General features: G+C 40.1%; 2 protein-coding genes across 2 annotated transcripts; one reads left to right on the plus strand and one right to left on the minus strand.

Moving 5' to 3' along the window:
• Positions 1-3,882: 3,882 nt before the first annotated feature.
• Positions 3,883-17,003, minus strand: PARD6B (par-6 family cell polarity regulator beta). Its single transcript, XM_065645832.1, has 3 exons — positions 16,938-17,003; positions 12,090-12,312; positions 3,883-4,709 (listed from the first exon to the last, which is right to left on the minus strand). Exons 1-3 carry the CDS (start codon positions 17,001-17,003, stop codon positions 3,883-3,885), a joined length of 1,116 nt encoding a protein of 371 aa, XP_065501904.1.
• On the plus strand, positions 17,002-17,882 carry LOC135994667 (proline-rich protein HaeIII subfamily 1-like). The gene is made up of 2 exons (XM_065645423.1): positions 17,002-17,378; positions 17,492-17,882. Exons 1-2 carry the CDS (start codon positions 17,002-17,004, stop codon positions 17,880-17,882), a joined length of 768 nt encoding a protein of 255 aa, XP_065501495.1.
• The last annotated feature ends 5,863 nt before the right edge of the window (positions 17,883-23,745 follow it).

Below are 23,745 nucleotides of genomic sequence, written 5' to 3' on the forward strand. Positions count from 1 at the left end.
ATTTCTGTTTATTATTCCAGTCTGTAAAAATATAAGACTAATATACAACTACATCTAGCTTGATTTTGTAAAATCAGTCTTCATTCAGTGAGATACCAATGTACATTATACATTGAAGTTGTAAGAAAAATACTGATATTTGACATTTTAAACAAGTTCATTCATGTAAAAATCACATTGCAAGTAAAATTTCATTAGAAAATACATAATATTCACAAAAATACACATATGTTAAAGACAGCTTGTGAGAACATTGTCCTAAATTTAATTCAGCTGTGGAAAAACACATATGATTCACAGTTAGGCTTGACTTATCCAGTACCATAGCAGAACTTCCAAGTAAATGCATCTTAATTCTATCAAGAATTTGTTCTTTTTCCTATTAAGGTGCACTTAAATCTCCCAGTCACAAGTAAGGAATGACTTGTCCCCCCATTGTGCAGGTACACAACATATAACACTAGTCAAAGGAATTTTAGTCTTCCATTCCATTTTGAAATAATTTGGATATTTATAAATTAATTTATAAAATCTGGATTGGAAATACAATTTACATATACAGGATACTTAATACACAAAGATTACATTGATAGCAGCGTAATATTTTCAATCATGCGTAGCATCCTCACTATCACTTTTGGATTTTTTCTTCTCTCTTTTAGCTAAAGATAAAATCTATATAAAACAGTCAAGCCTTTAAGTATTTTCTTCCAAGGAGAAAATTGTAAAGGTGTTAAAAATTTAGGAGGTAGTGAACGAAAGGCTAACAATATCAGCATATTTTTAAAAAACCATATACGGAACCCCAGTATCATTTATATATAAAATTAAGTTTAGCCACTCATAATCAACCATTGATCATCCTGAAGCAACAATTTACAATATTTTGTAATTAACAGTGTATGCATTAGTAAGATATGGAAGAACTTTAGATATTTTGTGGTAACTGCAGCATTAAGCAATTACATGCTGTGCAGTCTGTCACCGTAACTGTAAATACACACTTCTAAAATCCCATTTTTATGTTATTCTTTAAAGTTTTTATCAAATCCCAAATTCTTAGTTTTACTACACATCATCAATTTCTTGAAAACAGACCATGGTACGTGTCAAAAAGAATATTATCTCGCATTTAGATTCATCAGTTTGCAGGAAAGGTCCTAAGAGGTGAATTCTCATGCAATTTAGAGTAGGACCCTAGGTAAATTTCTACAAGTCCTTAATACTGGCATATATATTCAAAATATTCATGCATCTGTGGTAAGTACAGATTGGGTAACACGGAGTTTAGCAGCTCGCTAACCTGGGCTGTTTGTACCTACGCAATCAGTTACCTCGCAACACGAGCATTCTCAGACTCCACCCGCCCGTGTAAGTTAATAGCTCAGGGCCATTATCCAAGCTGCAAAATACTAACGTACCACATTAGACCCATAATGTATTTCCACTGAAAACATTACACTGTATTAAGTGCACTACCAGTTCATCTTCTGTATCTGTGGACCTCCTTTCTCTTCTCATCCAAGTGCCTTTATTCCTTAGATTATTCAAAATACATTCAAGTAAAAAAAAAAAAAAGGCACAGAAGTGCAAACTAGCATAATAAACGAAAGTCACCCTCCACTGATGATTTCATACAGGAAGGAAAATATTTTGATAAAGGAAAAAAAAAGACATTTTAAAGTAAACGATCTTCCTTAACCAAAGGAAGTGTAGAGCAGCATGGCCAGAAAATGTATATTTAAAGCCTACGTTGCAAAATGAATATTTATTCTCCTCATTTCACGCTGAGGATGTAGTTACTTAATTTTTAATAATTATTAGCAAAATAAGTAAAACACTTCAAAATTCTTGCTCATGTTGGAAAAGATTCCAGGGCCTCTCCATATGCACACTGAAGAAACCATAAATAAATCCAATGAAGCAGATCTCTAACCTGTATTTACAGAGTACCATTGTCTGTTATGTCAACTCTCCATAAATCAAAAAGGGCATGAATCCAGCCTTTCTTGACATCTACCAGACTTCAACTCCAACGGCATTGAAGGCTGGAATACACTACTGCTCTTGAGATACGAATTTAAAATTTACATTTAGTAAAATTAAGCAGCAGTAATTTCTGATGTTTATAGCATTACAAAAAACTTAAATACAGTTTTAGCCTCTGATACCCTATAAAGACTTTTACAGATGCCTCAACATTAAACTTACAGTTAGTGTCTTGTTAGTAAAGTTACCAGAGGTAGATGTTTCCCTAAGACAGACTGAGAGACAGACAGAAAGGGGTTTGTCTCTTTTCCCACTCATCATGTCTCCCCACAGGGTAGAAGACACTTCAAGAACCTCGACTCCTGGCTCTGGCAAGGACAAAGCACAGCACAGACCTGGCAGCATCCCACTTCTTTCTTAGCAGCTGGCACAGCCTGCTGGAGCCCTGGCGAGAAGCTCCATCCATCCTTCTCCCCAGTCCTGTTCAGTCCCCATCTCATTTTCCTGCCATAACTGATGTTCCCAGAGAAGGGTCAGGTTGGGACCTGACTGCCCAAGTGGCAATGCAGGAGACACTAAAATGGGAAAGGGGAAAAATAACACCAGAAGCCTCTCCCTGCAATTCTCCTAGGAAGTTTGCAACTGATTATATGCATACCTATGTGTTTGCAGCATCAGGACTTGTCATCAGTATTTTGTTTTACATACAGCAACTCTGTAATATTCAAAACACCCAGCCAGTGGTACACAGAAAGATCAGCATTTACAGTTCAGTTCATTATACTGAATAATTTAATATCACATGGCTCAAGCAAGTTCTATTACAGCCTCATTCTGGTTTACACCATTTTTTTTTCAATCCAGGGATTTCACTTGATTTAAGATGTCTTAACTTGTTCAGGTTTGAAGAGAGTTGCTTTTTACATAATTCAGACTCGCTACAACAAACCTTTGCTAGTAGAAACCTTTAAACTTCTACCAGGACTGCAATTTTAACTTAGATTGTATTATGTTATTTCCATAGCATTAAACTTACACTTGATTTCTTTGAAATTTACCAGGATTAGCAACTAAATCAAATGATATCCTTAAATATTACAAACTAAAATGAGAACAGGTCTTTGATACATAAGTGTTAAGACTTTCACATTTGAATTTCAAAATCATAGTCATTAAAAGTAAACTTATCTGGCCATTAAAACCAGCAAAGATGCATGACTAACGAGGCCGTGGTTGCACATTCACTTACAATGGAACGCCCCACTTCAGAAGCCCCCGCCTTCAAATCCTGACAGTTGTCAAGGTGCGGACCACTATCACGCATCCCTCTTGCTCAACTGGACCAACCAAGAACATCTCTTCCCACCCCACCTCCTGCTTGTTTTTCAGTTTCCTCCCACACAGAGCTTTGCCGGCTAAATAACAGTCCAAAACAGGAATGAAGTGGCTAAAGCAGCTCCGTCATATGTAAGCAGCACTTCAGATGAACATGAAACCACAGTACATTAGATAATCAACCTCGCACAACAATGGAAGTTTACTTCTATAAAACCAGTAGTATTCTGCATTTAAAAAAAAAAAAATCAAGTACCTTTAAAAGAAAGCTCACAGCCATCTCTTAACTATCCTTCATTTTCAGTTTAAAATTTCCCTCATCCAGTTCCAGTCATTTATCAGTTGTCTTCTGTCTTTGTGAAATATTTACATTGAAGTGCAGAATTAACCAAAGTTAGTCAACTTACATAATTTTGAACTTCCTGTATTTACTTTTTTCCCTCCTTTTAATCTAACTGCAGTGCTCGGTAGATGGAGAGGTATAAAATGTATTACATATTAAGCCAAATTAGACCATGTATGGCATCCTTACTTCATACAAAGTACACCAATGTCACTTCATAGCGTTATTATAGTTCCATCTTCTTCTAATGACTTATGATCTGGATCTTGTACTTCATGTTCCATGCTGATGCTGCCTGCTGAATGATTCAAGTTCATCTCAGCGGAAGGAAGGAATCCATTTTGTGTTGACTCATGGAGTTCAATTTGCGTCAACGATTCCAGGCTTTCGCTGGCAGGTGCAGCTTTTGGAATCTGCTGTGGTTCACCACTGTCTTCAATAATAATGTCCTCTTCATCGCTCTCCTCTTCTCCTTGCAAGAAGTTTGCTAAAATATTTGGCGTGCTGCTTGGAAGGCTAGATTCGGTAGACTGACCGGAGCTGCCAGAAGTCCGACTGTTCCTCACAACGTTATTTCTCTGGTTTGCCGGTCTTACCGTAATGATCAGGTTACGGCTGTTTGCAATCATCATGTCTGTAACCTGATCAAGGCTTTTTCCTGAAACCTCGATTCCGTTCACCTCCAGTACTTCATCATTGACAGCCAGCAAGCCTGTGCTTTGAGCCAGACCTCCAGGGACAAGCCTGGATATGAAAATCCCTGGAACTTTCTCTAATCCATGTGGCGTTACTCGGACGCTAGAGCCGTCTCGTATATAGAATCCAAGGGGTTTGTCAGTTCCGTATTTGTAAAGTCGTACCCTACGATGGGTTTCTGGAAGAATATCTACATCTATAATAGAAGACACCGGTCTGAAGTCTTGTGGCATGCTAATGACAATGTGTGGTTTCTTCTTGTGATTATCCGGACGTAACACATTTGATAAGACATTTTTCTTCCGTGTCATGGTATCGGTACCAAAGGCACTGTAGTCTGCATCTTCTGTAAGACATAGCACATTGATGATTAGATCACTTTATACGTGGTCCATACCAGATTGCTATCATGTTTTTGTATCTAATCTAGGAGGTTTCTGGCTTACTATTGTAGAAATGTTTCTCTCTACACATGAAACAAGAGCTCTAACATTATGAGATTTAAAGTTTGTAATACTTTTGGTTTCCTACTACCAAAGACAGCACACAAAAAAATTAAAGCAAGTTAGCAGCAGTAGAGACACAAAGAACAATAGTCTAGCTGCTTGAGAAGAAGGTTAGAATGGAAAGAGTATGTTCCTAGAAACATTTTGATTTTATTCAGAATAATTCCACTTGTTAGTTTTCTCTCCTCAGATTTCAGATCGTTGGAAAAGAAAGAATGAAAGAAGGAAAGCAGCCAGGGTGCTGACGATTGCCCAGCGCCTGGCAGCCAGCCAAGTGACCTGGATTCAAACTCCAGAAAGCTTATTCCATTCTGCACCCTCCTCCCGCCCCCGCAAACGGAGGGAAAATGGCTGTGGAGCAGAAACAAAGAGATTTCGCACACAAATACTTCAAGCAAAACTGTTCATACAAGCAATGCTGTAACTGCCACAATTTGACACAAGTACGCAAGTGGCCTAGAATTTTAAAGAGGAAAGCATATGCAAGTCATACAAAAATTTTAAATGGAGAGTATGTTCTGTGGAAGAAATTCTGATGTCTGAAATGCCTATTTACCAAAGGAAGCTGCCATTTTTCTCTTTAGTGTTCTATAACTCTCCAAAAAACAATAAACCAAAGCACATTCAGATCTGAGTTTCCTTGAATTTACACTTGTATTTCTGCAATGTTGCAGATTTTTTTTCTGCGGCGGATAAAAAAAGTAATAAAGCAGAATGGGTTTGCGCTAACCCCAGGACTCAGAGAAACTGGGATTTCTTTGTAGTATCACATTAAGATGCCACAGCCAAGAAAGTAACATAATTGCTATACATTTCAACTGTAAATTGAAATAACTATGCAAATGCTGTTGTGTGAAATTGCAGGAGAGCTGTCAATTGCTGGTGAAAAAAGTACACATTGATAGTTGGTACGTCACAAGACTTTCTTCTGGGCTAAGAGGAAGAAATATGGACATATACCAATTGTATTTAGACTCTTCAGACGCTTTAAGCAAAACAGAGAAAGTAGCTAGCTATGCTCGAGAACATTACATCAGATGATTGCGAATACAGGAAATAGTTTTTAGTTTATTTGGGAGTCTGAAAGGTTTTCTTGGAAAAGCATGTTCTTCAGCAAAAGAGGTTCAGGAGGAAAAAAGTGATTTAAGGTTAAATTAAAATAACATTAGATCTCAACGTCAAACAAGAAAGCTTTAGAAATAGCCTATAATCTCTTCTTCAGATGCTTAAGTGTGTTAAGTCAGTTGTGTTGAAGAGTGGGTTGATAAAAACCAATCCAACCTCCCAAACCAAAGCATATAACAGGTGGACTATGTCTGAAGCGTAAAACACCTCAAAAAATGCAAACTTACCATTCTCACTGTAAAATGCATTTTGGGATATATGACTGAAACCATTAAAAATGCTGTACTGCATTGCTGAAAACAGGTTGATTTTTCAGACATGAAGCAATTCTTTTAATATTTGCTTAAAATTTATGATCAAAGAAAAAAGTGTGAGAAGTTTTACCCTTCTCTCTCCTGACAACCCATTCAACCGGTTTCAAGTTAGACATCTGGTTGTTATTATACATTGGGAGGATTTTTGCAATTCAATGAGTTGCAACAGCTTCTCTTTTTTTATTTGGAACTACAATTACTTTCAAAACAACTCAGAAAGGGCAATTGTGAAATAAGATACTAGACAGAAGGGTCTTGCTTTAAATATCTTTTACTGCTAAATACAAAGTAACACAATGACAGCAAGAAAGTGATAGTATAGGAGAAGATTGTAGACAAACAAAAGACAATGGTGACTTGAATATTAGAATTAAGAATGTTAATGAGTGCAAAGGTTATTTTTTGAGGCCACGGATTTCCCCCTGCCCCCCAGCAGCTGCTGTGCAGCTCAGTGCTCTCAAAAATGACATATAAACTTCTTTGTGCGGTGCTGTCTAATTAGTGTAGATCTCTGATACTTTGGAACTCTGGTTTTAAGGCTGCACAATCAATGGCAAATTCAACAAGACTAAAGAAAAATATTCCAAAGACCAGAGAGACATTGCATGGACACGACATATCATTTTGCCTCATTTCAAAAGCTTCGTTTCTTTTTGGTTTGTCGCGGTGACACATTTCTAGGCATCTAACACCAGATTTCTCCAGAGGAGCTCTGTTCATTGGGAGTTCTCCAGAGATCCAAGGATTAAGTTGGAAGCATTTTGACTGGTTAGTTCCATATTGTTCAGACGTTAAGCCATTTTATTTCTTTTTTTTTTTTTTTTTTTTAGAGTAAGCTCATCTAAAGAAATTCATCAAAATTCATCAAAAATTCATCAAAATTGCACATGAAGAATTTATTTGTGCTGGAGTTCAAGCTGCTGATGAAAACTGTAGGTTGAGGGAACTGGGGCTGTTTAGCTTGGAGAAAAGGAGGCTGAGGGGAGACCTTATCATTGTCCACAACTACCTGAAAGGAGGTTGGAGCATGCAGGGAGTTGGTCTCTTCTCCCAAGTAGCAAGTGATAGGACAGGAGGAAATGGCCTCAAGTTGCACCAGGGGAGGTTCAGATTGGATATTAGGAAAAAATTCTTCCCATAAAGGGCTGTCGGGCATTGGAACAGGCTGCCCAGGGCAGTAGTGGAGTCACCATCCCTGGAGGGGTTTAAAAGGCATTTAGATGAGGTTCTTAGGGACATGGGTTAGTGCTAGAGTTAGGTTATGGTTGGACTTGATGATCCTGACGGTCTCTTCCAACCAAAATGATTCTATGATACAGGTATTAACACTGGTACCAGTGAAGCACTAGGTTTCTGCTGCTTTTATTACAAGATTTGGCTTAGAAACAGTACACAGAAAAAAAAGTGTATCAAAACTTTGTCAGTATTGATGTTCTTTCAAGTACTCTTCCACATACATCACAACATCAAAAGGTATTCAGTTTGGGGTTTTTTCGCCTTAAATTTGAAGTGCGAACATTCAGATTCTTGTCAAAGAATCAGACAATGTCTGGCATGTTACACGTTCTATCCTCTTTGACATTCCCAGCTTGCCACAGTGGGCTGTAAAGCTTCTTCACCTTGGTAGCAGGTGACGTACCAGGATCCCATCCTGCCCCTACACGGCAAGTCTGGCCACCTTCCCCAACAGGAACAGAGTTCACTAAAGTCATCGCCCAACCCACCTTCCCGCAGCCACCAGTGGACAGGACTTAAAACTTTGGTCCAAATCGAATTTTTCACAGTCAGTAGAGAAACATGAAGATCAGTTGCAAAAGGACTGGCTTTGAAAATATTATGTAAATATATCTGTATGTGAACTAGCAGATTCAAAAGTGCTTTTAAAACAAAAACTAAGATTAGAAAAACATTTATTGGAAGAGATGAACTTTAAAATTCTCTTTCAGAAGACAAATCAGACAAATATACAATCAGAAATCTTAATATTGAGCTGGTGCTTTTGCTTTTAGAAACTTACTGAAGTTACGTGACACATTGTTGAAATAAAAGCATCCCAAAATTGCAAGTCACCTGTCAAAACATTTAAGAAACTATAAAGCACCAGAGGTTAGTCAGTTTGCATTGTATTAATACCTAGTCTTAGTGGCCTAATAATTCAAAACTACCACAAACCTTATGATACACAGTTGAGGTTACAGAATTTGTGGGAAAAAGAAATAGTGAAAGGTTGATGAAAACTCATCTCTCCAGATCTCAGCCAAGCATCATGACTCTGTTTAACCTCTCCTTCCACTGCTAAACAAATTTTCTAAAGCAATATCCTTGAGTACAAAGGCATCTTTGTTCTGGCACCTAGCTAATCAGTTTAAAGCTGCAGTGGAAAAATATTCTGGCATAAAGCCAAAGGACAAGGTGTTAACTGCAGATTGTGTTAAGGAGAACGTCCACATAGAGCAAGAATGAGTTTTCCCTTCGCAGTTTCACGCTCAAGGTGGCACCAACCTATATATACTTATTACTTGAGATTTAAAACAAAACCCCACAAATGCCAAATCTGGTTTCAATTTAACATTGTTCAAGACATATATTTAAAATGTTTTCCTGCTCTATTTGCAAAGCAGTGTAGAGTTACCCCTCATGAATTAAATTTTCAAAACCCTCAAATCATGAGTACGTTTGAATATAGATGAAATTTAGCATTTTTTAAATAAGCCCCAACAAATTCTGCCTCTTACTTAGTCAGAAGTTATAACAAAACATCGTTTTAGGAAGTTAACCTGCCGGCTTGCCTTACTTTTCAACAAAATAAAACTTCTCAGTGAAAAAGTCTCTCTCAAGAGGCACAATGAATTAACCAAAGAACTCACATTTTACTATATTCAGCCATGTACATGCAGAGCTTGCAGGAGTTGTATATTATAATTTAATATCCTGCAAGCAAGTTTTAGCAAAATATATATTTCATTATAATGCCTTTAAGTTATCTGTATTTTTCTTGTATTTACAATGCAAAATCCCCCATGTCGAACTGCCCTTCGGGCCTGTGCGAACTACATCCCCCCCCTGCCATTTTATCTTCAGTAAGATTTTTCTCACAGACAGAGTGACTCCCATACATCTGGATTTAATCAGGATACATTAGTTTAACCTTTAAATTCCAGATGTCAACAGTACCTGTTAATCCGTTAAACTGCAGAATGAAGTTCCAATAAGCAACTGTTTTCTACAAACTGATAGCCATTCTTGGCTTGTGCAATATCAAGCTCCAGTTTACATTTAGCACTGGAACTGTTCAAAATATTTCAAAGGAATTTAGTTAAATACAATCAGAAGAGTCTAAGGGGAATAATGTGACTTGATTTTATTTCATTCCAGGATCTCTAGGTTTCTTACCACATGAACCAATACACATAAATGCTCAGGGCTGACAGCCTTCTAGCTTTTGTAAATAAGGAGTAAAAAATAATTGAACAGAAAAGAACGCTTACTCTGGCATTCCAAAATTTCAGAAATTTTGGAGTTATGTTATTACAATTGTCACTTATTAATAAAATCGCAAAAGCATCCTGCTGCTCTCATTTCAACCCCTTAAGATGCTCTTCAAATGCAATATACTAAGAAGTTAATACTATTTATCCTAGATTTTATCGTAGTCTGCTCATACCTTATGTTAGCTTTTCACAAATTACATGTAGCTTCTAAATAGGTAAGACAATATAAGATTTAGTATCTTTCAAGACAGCAAATACTTTATTTTCTGCACAGTGGCTTTTTGCCTTGCAGATGGGAAAGTAACTTGTGTCACTTATCAGTTATAGTTCCAGAACAGCACAGATCAAAGCAGCCCCATCAATAGCAGGTATTTGTTCGGGAAATTGATTTTCAGTTTCAGAGGTGCAGTCAATTAAGATCTGTGCAATCGTATTAATCACACTAAACAAATTATGCTGCACAAATTATCGCATATCTTTAACTCCTGCGGTTCAGCTTTCATTACAGGTAAATTCTCACAAATAAAATACAGAGTCAAGCTATTTCTTTATTTTCCATCAAACCAACCTCTGTTCCACATGGCAAAGGTGCACATGAAGTCAAAGCCTCAGTTTAATCAACAGAAGCAATCAAAGCGGCCACAATGAGTTCAGAACAAAGTACAGTGCTGGACTCAGATGCCAGCCTGGGTTCTTTATCCCCTAAACTCTACAGCCTGAAGACTCTTGTGTCAAAAGGAAAGTGGTGACAGCCAATACATTCTTACACGGCTTTTCCTACTAATCAATTCTTAGCATGATAAACTGAAGTGGGTTCATCTTATTTCTAGTTTCGTGCATTATATCAATTCTATTATCAATTCCTTGCACCAGAGTAATAAGAAACAATCATACTTTAAATAAAGGTACATTGAATACAGGTATAAGGTGTTATAAATGTAACACTAGTAACAATTAAAAACATATGGTGTTAAAATACAACCTCAATAATCTCAGTCTGACAAAGTGGCTTATCTGTTCTCGTCATATGGCTACTGTAAGAGATTAAATGGAATCATAGACCTTTTCTACCTCTAGGTTCTATTAAAGCAAACAGTTCATTCTTTTGGCAACTCAGGACTGAAAACACAGGCCTTACTAGACCATACTATCCTCAGTACAAACAAAGCAAACGTATTTTGCCAGCAACATAGCAGCTGGCAAGCAGCCACACTGCTTTTGAATATTGGGTTTGTGTCAGGCTGTTGTGGAGCTCATTCATTTTTTGGAGTGGGTAAGTTGATAAAAGCTTCCAATACCCAAGTATTTTCTGAAGAAAAAAAAGCCTTGTCTTAGCAAGAACTGCAAATAGTGCACATCTTTATAAAACAGCTCAGCGATAAGCAGTCTCCTACTCAAAGATCAGGTGACTGTCTTTTGGTAGGAGCTGTGCATGCACATGCTTGTTTATCTACACACAACACATGCACACTCACACCTGTATGTAAGTAAGCAGAAAACCAACAAGTGCAGAAATCAGGTTTTCTTGGCTTCTCTGGATTAAAAATTATCAAACCACATCACTAGATTTCTCCTCTCCCCTTCAGGTGCATGTACTGAATATGTTCTCCTGGACAAGTACAACTCCAAGTTTGATCTCTTTTTCCTTCACGAACAAAAGCAGAAAAGACATTGGAAAAAGACAAGAAATTTGTGCCTGGAAGACATGCCATTTTTAAAGGTAAATCAACAAATGGAGCAGCATTCACATTTAAGGTTTGCTACCCAAAATAAGCTTGTAATTTTGAAAGCTTCAGAATGTTTTTACTAGGAAAGTGTGATAAAATTAGCATATTACAAAGTTAGTATTTAATTTATACCGACATATAATACTACATGTAATAAGACTTTCAAGGTTCCTTTCCATCCTGTAATGGCCTCTCTTCTTGTCTGATCAAGATCAGAATTTTAAGTGAAAGGCATCCAACATACAGAGCAGAAAACCCTAGAGGTTTAAAGTTTATTTTCATTTGCTTACATAAAACCAGAAAGAAGCATTTGCTAGAGATTTAACTTGACTTTATCTAACTGAACTCAATACAAGCAGAAAAGCACAAAGTATAAATAGGTTGCCTGAGGAAGCTCTTGCAAGAGAGATGACTTGTGAATACCTTTCATGATCCATAATTACTATGGAATTCAACATTATGAAATAGGACTGAGGGGTTTTTTTCCTCTATACGTCACACTGTTTACTGCAGCACAGTAAAACTGGATAAACAGGTGATTCACAGACTTCAACTGCACTTACCTTTCCTCTGAATGAAAATCCTGAGTAGAGGATTGGCCGTGGAAACTGCTTTATGATAATTGTCATCATTATTGATAGGCAGCAGGTCTCCATGAATGTCCGTATATCCCACCAGAACATCAACATTTGGTATCTTGTGCACATGCTGCAATAATCCATAGAACTCCTCAAACTTGCCAGGTTTGGATCTCTCCAGAGAAAATCGTCGGAATTCAGCTCCAAACTACAACAAAATATATCTCACATCATTAATACAGAAATCTAACAGCAATAGAATGATTTGAATGTTAAACCAGAAGTGTTGTGGAATTGGAAGTGCACTAAAAACTACAATCAATAATTTCAAAGTGGCATAAGAAGGTCAGATTAAAGTGGTTTGTTTAGTTTGTTTTCCTCCTTTTTTTTTCCCCTCTCTCAAAAAAAAAGTTATAACTATTTTTGGTCCTGATAAAACATGTACTTTTGAATATGCAAAAGTTGTTTTCATTGTTCCATTTCAGTCAGAGCATTCACTAATATGGGAGCTTAGCATTAAAGTGAAAAGCTAGCGCAAGAATAATTGCAGATTTTTATATGCTTATGAAAAAGCCATGCTCTCAGTAAGGGACAGAATTCATAGCCAGCACCGATGTTGGTGGCTCAAAACCAAGATTATTATTAACCTCCCATGGTATGTGACTACCTGGAACTTCTTCAAATAAATTTCAATGCACTTTAGAATGGCAGGTATAGTTGTCACACAGCTATGGTTAACCTATGCAAGACTGAGTAGTTTTCAGATTCCCAGTTGTTTGGACAAGAAATGAAAAAGCCACTTTGCCCTGAAGACTACAAAGAATGGCTGCTGCTTTTCAGTACAGACTACGTGCAGTAAAGCTTTAGTGACCTGATCTCAAGTCATTTCTGCTCTTACCTAAAGAGAGATATAGAGGGTGCAACCAGCCGCTACTCCTTGAGAGTGTTCAGAAGATTTCCCTGCATGATCAAGACTCAAATCTTGATTACATAGTCTTTTAAAATGTCTGGTTTATACCCTGGATATAACCACAAGATTCAGAAGATGCGCAACAAACCATTCAGTCACTGGCGCTTATCAAAAAACAAAGCTAGCAAGGATTCGGTGATGGTAGGCAAAAGACAAAACTGGGTGCAAACAAAAGAGTAAGCATTTGATGCACACCAGACAATTTGGAATTTTAGCAAGAATAACTGGTAAAATTAGAGTGTCGTGCCCTGCATGGGTGGGACCCAAAGCAAACAGAACACTGGATAAAAATTTCTCCAAAACCCCCATATCAGGCACACAAAACATACCAAAGATGCTAAAGGTAATTAAGAGATAGCAGCAGTCAGGTTACTAAAAGCAGAACAGCTTGTATATGAATTAAAAGGGTAATAAACTAAACACTAAAAAAAGAAGTCAGTTAGTGGCATTTTTTGTGAATTCTATAGCTGACCTACAGTAAACTTAAAGACTTCAAATAATTTCTTTATCAAGTTTAGCTTTAAGCAGAACAGAAGGGCACATGGAACAAAACACTCACTGAAAGTTTGAGCCTCAGTATCACATACTTGGGGATAGGTTACACCGAGTAGATGTGAAGGTGCACATTACCAAGCCTCCAGACCAACCTTTACCTCACATTTGATTACAGCCTTTCAGAGAATAAAAGCTTTAGAGTTTGCACATATAAACAAAGGAATGAAAATAAGGAGACAAGGACCCCATTGTTGGCACATTAGCACCACACTAACTCAAACACAGCGCAGGAAAAACAGCTACACCTTCCCACAGCCCACTTCATCCACAAGTTCAAATGAAGGCACTATCTGGGAACATTCCTCTTCTAGAAATACTCCAGTTACCACAATAACTAACAATAAGGCAGAAGGGATGATTCATACGTGCTTAGAAAAGCCTGCAGGAGGAACTCCCATCACGTCAGGAGCGGCACACTTCATCATGACGTCAGTGAAAGACTTTATCCGTGTCCCTCCTAGATCTTTCTTCAGCTATGTGAAGAATGAATACCACAGGAATTGCCAGTGCATGGCATCAATGTCAATTGTTTGGCTTCAAAAGACAACGTAGTTTCAACATAATCCAGTAATAAAAGTTTGAAAAGCCCACAACCTTGCTCTCAATTTGAAGTGAGTTAAAGTTTCTTGTGACAAGCATGCAAAGGGTCAGATTTTCAAACGTGTGATTTTTATTTTTTCCACGTTATTTTATACATAGTCGGTAAAAACACCAAGAAACTAATAAGCTGGCTATTATTTCCTAACACTGTTTGCCATATGCTCAATATTATTATAAAGACAAAAGTAAAACTATGCAATTTTATAGTTTAAGTCCCTGAAACGCTTTGATATCAGATGTTGCACTCCATGTGATTAAATAGGCTGCACTGACGACTTTTAAGTAGTTTAGGGGAGATGAAAGATTGGAGGAGACAAACTTAAGAAGAGAAGGCTTCTTGCCACCTGAGCTCTTTACAGCTACATGCTGTTACACAGTAACTCATCTGGGGAAGCACAGTACAAGCGATGTGAGCATACTAGGAAGTTACTAGAGATACTCACTGAAGTAAGACTGAGAGACAGCTTCAAGTCCTCTGTAACACAGCATACTGCTGCTGTAGGTCTCCAGCAGTTATAGAACATTAACTACAGCAACCATCTGCCTTACTGGTATATTAGATTTTTTTTTTTTTCAGAATGAAATCCAAGTCATAAAACCAAGAAAGGAAAAACCTGAATTATATACCTAGAGAACCTGAGCTTTATTTTGGAGCTGTTATACCATCCCCGGGAACTCTAGTTTGGGGTATAAATCTTTATTTTCTATGACAAGAGAAAAGGCTAACTTGAATTAAAATACTATGGGGATTCCCCAGGGTAAGTTCAGACCAGTTACCCAAATTGAATAAACTAGACCAACAAAAGGATTTTGTTCCTGTAACTGCAACTACAGTTGGGCTGTACTGGCACAGCTTTATCAGATCATTGATTTGGAGTATCTAAATAAAGAGCCCTACATTGCTGATAAGCCTTCAAAGCCTAGACCTCTCCACAGTAATGGGTCCTCTCCACCTCCCACACGAGCCTTTCTTCTTTCTCTGTAGAATTGCTTATTTTCATAAAAGGAAGATGGCTCCTATGCTGTATTAAATCAAGGTGCTGTTAAATAGTGCATTAGTGACAAGTAGTTCTAGGAATGCCTTGAAACCTGCTTCATAATACACACTTAAGAGACAGTCCCTATCCATTAGAACTTCTACACTTCCCTGTACAAACACCAAAGAACACACCACACAGGCGATCTCTAGACAGATTTAAATCAAGGAAAACACAATGGGGGAACAGTAAGCCTAGAGTTTGGGGCTGAGGCAACAAGTATTTTATTTATAAACACAATGTACTGATTGTTTTCAATCTTACAAGACCACAGGTGAAAACGGACTTCACCAAGCACAGTAACAGCTACGCTTAACTAGTATTTGAAATCATGGCTATCAGGTATTCCTGTGCCTTCTGGTTTTATCCACATTAAAGTTAATTTAACACTTTAAAGAAATTAGCATCATTCAAGCTGTAGAGACCAACCATATGTTTTCTAGAAGTTTCAGCATTATGTTACGTGATCCTCAAAAAGACCCACACAACAAAGTCCTGACTGCTTCACCTATACCAATGCTGGTATAACACTTGATTTGCAGGAAAGGAAGGTCCAGAATACAGACAGACTGTAGACCAGGTTTAAAAAAGCTCACGAGAGATGTATTTTTGCATAAATGGAAGAAAACACATTCCCACACGTAGGTGCACTTGCAATTTGCCTAGACAATGAAAAAGAAGTTTTGGTTCACAGTGCGTAACCTGAGTTACTAGATTGATGCTGCACCTAATACTGTGCATCCAACACTTCTACAATTGTTAACTGCAGAATGACATGTCAGCAAAATCTTACAAATACAAACCACAACAAAAATCTTTTTTTTTTTTTTCAGAACAAAGTTCTGTCAGCGAGACTTTGACTAATCAGCACATGAAAAATGAACAGAAGAACAGATCCAGATACAACTTAAAGAATTGTGCAAAGCATCGACAAACTTTTGGTATAAGATGTAACATAGAGATATACACTCATAAAACAATTGCCAGTGTAAAATCCTCAGACAGCCTTCAAAGAAGGCAGGTCCCACTTTAAGATAAGCTAGTCAGGGCTGACCTCCACCAAGTAATGCAAGCTATATGTTCTGGCCCACCAAAAAAAAAGTACAGAAGCACTCGATAAGTTAAACAAATGTATTATTTTTCTAATTCAGACAAAGAACAGGTTTTGGAGTTTGAATCATACCTCTCAACACCTCTTTGGGCTCAGATATCCGAAACTTACCCCAAACATCTATTTCTCTGTTTGTCTTTTAGCCTGTATAGGAACCAAAGGGCAAACTCGGCTAACTTGCTTTTCTTAAAACACCTCAAAAATCCGTTAGTCCCCCCGCAGAAGCGCACCAGCAAGCGACACCAGCACCTCACCCACTCCCCTCGGACCAGCCGGGGAGGGCGGAGGGCCCGGCCAGAGCGGGGCCGGGCAGGTGGGGAGGGACCCGGCCCCCGCCGCCTCCCTCAGCCCGACGGCTCCAGCGCCACCGGGGCCGCGCACCGGCCGACAGCGGCCCCTCGCCCCCGGTGCCACCTCCGGCAGGTGAGTCAGCAGCTCTCCCCATCCCCACACAGACCCTGCGACCAGACGCCCCCGCAGGGCAGGGCCAGGCCGGGCCGGGCCGGGCCGGCTCCTTCCCGCCCCGGCGCCGCCGCCGCCCTGAGGTGCCCAGCGCTCACCTTGCTCTTCACCTCCATGGTGCCCAGGCCCCGGCTGCCCGCAGCCCCGCGCTGAGGCCGGTTCATGCCGCCGGGGGGTCGGTATCGCGTCTTCTCTCCTCTCTCTCTCTCCCCCGGGTGCCCCCGAGCGCGCTGCGGGAAAGGGAGAGCGGCAGAAGGAGAGAGAGGGCGAGCAGCGCGGCCCGACGCCAACTGCCCCCGGCAACCGCGGCCGCTCCGCCGGCTGCTGCCGCCGCCCTCAGACGGGGGAAAGGGGCGGGGCCGCGGCGGCTCCTGGCACCTGCCGCGCGCCCAGCCGGCGGCCAGCGGGGGCGGGGCAACCGCGCGGGGCCGCACGGCGCCTGCGCCGCAGGGAGGGGCGCGGGCCGGCGGAGGGCGGGGCCGCGCACCTGCCGCTGGCGAGCATGCGCAGTGGCCGGCGGGGCCGCGCACCTGCGCCTGGTTCGGCGGGTCCGAGGTGGAGGCGGCGCCCGGCGCGGGTGAGGAGGAGGGGCCGTTGTGTGATAAGGAAGTTTGTTGGTGTGTTGGTAGTTTTTTTTTTTTTTCTTTCTCAGGGAGCAGGTGCGGGATGTGCCTCGGCAACCTTTGCCCTGGAGCAGCCGGCTCCGGTGCGCACACTCAGGGCCGCGCTGGCCGAAGCGCTGGCTGAAGCGCGGTCTCTCGCCTTCTCCTCAGGCGCCTCAGCGCGCCCCCGCCCCCGCGCTGGGTGCGCCCCTGGCCGCGGACAGCAACCAGCCCGCCCCCCCGCGGCCTCCCACCGCGCCGGGAGCCGGTCCGGCCCCGCCAGGCCCCGGCTCCGCCCGGCCCGGGTGCCGGCAGCCCCGGCCGGGCCGCCCTGAGGGCGGGTGGCAGCCACGCACCTCCGAGGCTGTCTTGGGATCCTGCGAACTGAGCACGGAAAGTGCGCCGGTCTTAGTTTATGTATTGACAGATTACAAAAAATAAGCCTGGATTGGGATGAAAGCTTGAACTCTCTTACTCTCAGGATGGATCTCTCTGGTCATTCTGGGTGTAAAGTTGTTCCTGGAGTTTGTTTTCATTTTAACCACGGGTAATATTGCAGGATCTGGTAACATGTCAGAGTGGTTGTCTTAGATAACCTTGTTTATTGGTTTCATTTTGAGATAAACTAATTATTTTCATGTAAAGGTCTGCTTAGCTACCCCAAGAGAGGTACTGAAACCTCCTTAGTGGAGAGACCATAAACACCTTACAATTTGAAGAAAAATGACTTCTCGCTTATATAATTTTACATGTATTGGCAAAAAGAAAGCATGTAGATTAATCTAGTTATGTCAACAAACCTTTGAAATAAAGGTCTCTCCCTAATCTGTAAACCTGATAGCAGAGCACACAGCGTGAGGCATCTTGGTGTAGATGTCATGTAGATGGCTGTGAAAGGAGTTCAAACAACTCCTTGCAGTTGAGGCAAGTTCTGAGTGTCTAGTTGGTTCCCAGGTCTCAGCTGGTAATCAGTAATTAAGAAAAACCACATCCAGTGCTGAATCACTTCTAAGTCAGTGCTGTTTTTTCTACACTTGATCTTCCTCCCGTCATGCCAAAGGCAAAGAAATTGCAGCTATCACTCAAGCCAAGTTGTAATTAGTACAAAGGATATTGTTAATTGTTAAGTATAGTTTGCTGTCAGACGGTGTCTAGACTAATTCAAGTCTTCCCATCCTTTATCTAGTATGTTTTGGTTTTACACTGCAAAAGGATACATAGAGAATACAGTCTGTAAATGTAGATAAAAATCTGTGCTCCTGGTGTAGCAGAAGATAGATTACAGCTATGTGAGCAAGACATGGATAAAATCTCTTATTGTGTCACTTTGTAATTAGAAAATTGAAAAGAGTTTGGGCTGCTTTCCATTGCTGTCTTCTACAGCATGCTTTGCTTAATGAGCTGTAGGAAAACACAGAGTGCAAGTGACAGAAGACCGTGAGTTCTCCAGGTTTTTAAAGCTCTTGGTTTGCCTCTTTTCTTTCAGAGAGAGGGAGGAAGAACCTCCTGAAGATGATTTGTGCTTGAGGACATTGTGCAGTTAATTTTATTGCTATGGATTTATGAAGTATCGCCTGAGATAATGTTTTTTCTGTTGTGCATTCCTCGCATGGTTGGAGTGCCATGCGGTGGGTGTGGTGGCATGCTTAAGGAGTCAGTGCAAATTCATTTCAAGTCACTGGAACCAACCTAACAAAAAGTATTAATCACTGCCTTGCTTTCATCACAGGGAGCTGATGTATGAGGAAGGAATGAGATAAACAATTCGATTTCAGATAAAAGTAGGGGGAGAGGTAGGCTTTTTGTGCCAGTTGTAATGCAAGTTCATAGAGCTATTTTAGTCACAAGTTCTGTAAAACCTGTGATTCAGACTTGATCAAGCTATTCATGGCACGTTCAGTTCAGTTTCAGCTCTGTGAAGTTGAAAGACAGGTTTGGTTTCCTAATCTCTGGACAGCTGGGGAAGTTTTTTGAGACACCTTTTTTTCTTTGTTTGTTTTTGTGTAGAAATTCAATCACTAAGTCCACCATGGAGTATAGTGAGGTTCTACCATAATGCTTCTTTCCCGTCTCGAGACTTCCCACTTTTTAAGTGGAATGGAATTCCATACAACCCTCCTGGGAGCTGAAAGAATACTTCCAAGAACAAAACATAGAAAATATCTGCCAGTGTGTACTGGAAGTTATTGATGACCCACCTAAACTTTTATTGTATAATTCAGGGCTTATACTGTTTTTATATGTAACATAAACTATTCTTCATTTACACTGTCAGTGCTAGCTCAGAAGAGGAGTCGTTAAATTCAGTACATTGTGATCTGATCTTGGATTGGAGTTGATGAGAGGTTGTTTTTTTTGTGGGTTTGTTTGTGGTTTGTTTTTGTTTTTATGAGAACAGAAGAATAAAAGGGGAAAAGAGAAGCTTTATTTAAAAAAGAAGAAGGTCATACTACAGATTCCCCTGCTTTCTTTAAAAAAATAAAATCTGTACTTACAGGATTTCATTTTACACCTTCTGCAATTTTGATACATTAAACTTGCATACCAGTTATGTTTCCCTACAAAGAGAGAAGTCTTCAGGAACAGTGTATACGCCTGGATAACTCCATTTTCAGAATATTAGGGACACGTGACCTCAAATTGCTTTTGCCTTCCCTATAATACATGAGTAGTACAGCCAAGCCATTTTTGTCATAGACACATCATATGTTCACAAATGCAAATAATATTGTAGAGCACTATTTTTAGGTGCCCATGAAGCCATGGAAATAAATTTCGTAACATTCTGTTAATACTCCTGATCCTGGAGCAGGATAGATGAATTTACAAATGTTGCATTAGACAGAAAGAATTTGAGAGGGGTAGCTTTTTATATTTTGTCTCCATGAAATACAATCCATACCAACAGTACTATACAAACACAAGAGCAAAGCTCAGAAAATAAACCCCATTACATGGCAGTTTAGCTAATTTATTAATAAATAGTGATATTTAAATAGCACATGTATAATAAAAAACTGAATTTGTTATCATGAAATTGTGACAGTTGTGGGATTTTGAGGATTTCTTGCTTTTCTTATGCAGAAATCAGCAATACCATACAATCCTACCAACAGCATAGTGGCTGTGTAGTTACAGGTATATGAGTGCAGTTCTAAAGTGCTCTTCAGCTAGGGACTGCTCCTCCTTTTCTGCCTAGATTTTATGAATGTATTTTTTGTACAGGTGCATAGGAAGACTTGAGAAATATTTCTGTATCAAAAAAAACCCAACAAACCTGAAGAACTGCAACACTCGGTTTTTAAATATCTACTGCAAAGAAGCCAGGAACATACAAGCCCAAATTAATGGACACTTCAAATAATACTTTTGCTCAGTAAATAGATATTACAAAATACTTACATTGTTAACTGCAGAACTAATGCCATTTCACCTCTTAAATATAGGATGGACCAGGGGAGCAACCAGAGAGTTAAGATGGAAGAATTTCTGTGTTCTCATTCTGCCTCTGCTTTCGTCTTTGGCTGTCAGCAAAACAATGAGCCTTCCCCCCCACGCTCCTCTTCCAGGCACCTTTAGTTGTTATTTTGATGCAATATTTACTTACCTGTTGGTGATAAAATGAATCGATTACTTTCAAAGTTCATATATGAGATCTTTTCCAATGAAATATTTCTAGTTTCGTAGGGTTGTGGGTTTTTCTTTCAGTTTGTACTTTTGTTTTATTTTGTCTAGCTTTATGGGAAAAGTTGTCTTTGTGTCATACCGCCTGCCAAATAAACATTTGTTTCTGGTGTGCTATAAGTCTTGATCTGGTTTTGGAAACATATTTAAACTTACTCATGAAAAATAGTCCCATACATTAAACACAGGTACTACCATAACTGGGGATCTGACCAATTCCAGGAAGAGCTGTGTGGAAAGGGGTGCCCAGCAGCAATACACCCTGTGAATGGGGGACACCAAAGCTGTCACACTGCCTGCTCGGAATGGGGATGGGAGCAAATGTGGGAGCACTGAGAGAACCGGCCCTGGTTGGGGCTCCCGAGTCCCCCTGTGCTTGGTAAGCTGGAGGGTCCACTGCTGAGGAAATCCTCGGGATGTACCATTATGGAATTATTTCTTCATTAGGCAGGAGAAACTGGTGAATTATTTTGGATTTTCTTACCCCTGTGGAAATTTTTGCTTTTCATTCTGAATGGGAGTTCTGACTATTGACAAGCTCTGACATCAGCCCCTTGGTGAAGGTTGTGTTGCAAGTGCTTAGTGTGCCCTTTGTCCCAGCCATGGAGTCTCCGTCTGGAGAATATTTCTGTGATTTTTCTTGGTTAGGGGCTTTAGTTGTGATAAACATCTGAAGTTTAGTGAAAATAGCTTTCCTGACAAGTCAAAAGCTAGTACTGATATTTAATTTTACTCTCTGAGGTTTCTAGCTAAAGTAACTTAAAACTTTCAAAGCTTTTCTTCCCATTCATCTAGTAATCCATTTCTGTTTGATGACTCAGGATTACTTTGAAATTCCTCCTTGTTTAAACACCGTAGTACTAATCACAGCTCACTTCTCACACTTGCACACGTGTGTAGAGTTTAATGATTTAACTTTTCTGGCTAAAGTGTTCAAAAGAAACCCTGCTGGTGCTCGAGCTGTACAGGTCGATAGATAACACTTCAGTGGATTTTCCTCAAAGTAATTTGTGACCCTTGCTTATTTGTCTTTCCAGTGAGTATTCCTCATCTAGAATTTGGAAAAATTATGACAGCTCAAAGGAATAATTACTCCAAAATTTATTTTAAACTTCACTTGGTACAGGTTAGAATTTTTATTTTGTCTTATTCTTAAAGAATTAGAAAAGGAAGTTTTTTGGAATAAAGACTTTGCTTTTAAGCTTGTCTGGAAAGGATGTTATTGCTATTTGTGAGCGAAACAATGCCCTCTGCTAGCGGCTGTAATGTAGAATAAGTAATACTTCAAGTGCCATCTGCTGCATAATGAGCACTGGGGCCTTTTACTGAAAAAGAATGTTTTTATACAGAATGGTGGTTGATGTTAAAATTATTTGTGACTACACAGAGTATGCTTATAAAGCAAATTATTTGGCTTTGTAAGGTGTTAAAAGTGATTTCCTATCAAACAAAGATAACATTTGAGTTTTGAAGTGAACAAGCTACAATGGATTCCAGCAGTTTAATCTTTATAAACATCCAGCTCCGTTACACAGTAACTTGCTTCACAGCTGGATTGGACCGTGTTGTCTTTGTGTCCCCTCGTCCCCCAGGGTGTGATGTTTATCTCTGCGTCACCATGTTATTTTGACATCGCTTATTGCCAGTTGGTGTATCACTCCTGTAAGCACGTCCCTCCTGCCCCATACTTTTGCAGGTAATCTTTCAGAAATGTTGTATTTAGGTCCCTTTTCTTGAGCTGGTGTGGTTTTCTGTGTCCACCTTCTCTCGGAACTGCTAGAAACAAATCAGCGTCCTCCAAGCTGGCCCCACCGCCGGGTCGTGCAAGAAATGGTCGAAGAAAGGGAAGTGATCACAAGACCTATTGTGGTCCTGTGACTTGTCTGACTGTGAGAAAATTAATTTTGCAAATGACGCCCGCATCCACTTTCAAAAGTAATGAGAGCTCTTTATAAAATAATTCATTAGGACTTATTATGAGCGAATTATTATTGGATAATACGCGAGTCATCCAGGGTCGCTCACACGTGCTCGGGTGACGCTGATGTTCCGGATGTGCAGAGGTGGGTGGGCCGCCGGGAGCCGCGTGTCGTGGGGACCGGCCGGGTCACGCGTGGCGCTGCGGGGCGGGGCCGCCAGGGGGCGCCGGGCCCGGTCAGCGGGGCTCCGCGGGGACCGGCGCCAGCGCTGCGAGCGGTGACATCGGCCGCGCCTGTGCCAGGTGCTTCTGGTGCATTAACTCCTCCCGTAGCCTTACGTGCGTTTGTAATTGACACATAAAATGATTCTTGTCATCGTTTAATATTTCATCGATTTGTTGCTGAAGTCGTAAGATGAAGTTAGCAGCATTTTAGGAAAATGTAAAACAATGATTGTATTTAAACAATTCAAATCAACACAGGCCTTTTCTCCTCAGTGTTTGCATGCGTGGGGACACAAGCAAGTCAAACCCACTGTGAAACTACAGAGTTTAAGCAGGCAGATGTTTACACACTAGCATAATAGAACTGTCACTGTTTATTAAACAAATAGTAGTGATGCAGTGGTAATAAGTAAAAGTAGAAAAGTACAAGCCAAGGGGAATAGAAAAGCAATTCCATTTTTCCATGTATTTCACATT

Source organism: Caloenas nicobarica, chromosome 15 (assembly GCF_036013445.1).
Source record: "Caloenas nicobarica isolate bCalNic1 chromosome 15, bCalNic1.hap1, whole genome shotgun sequence".
NCBI lineage: Eukaryota > Metazoa > Chordata > Aves > Columbiformes > Columbidae > Caloenas > Caloenas nicobarica.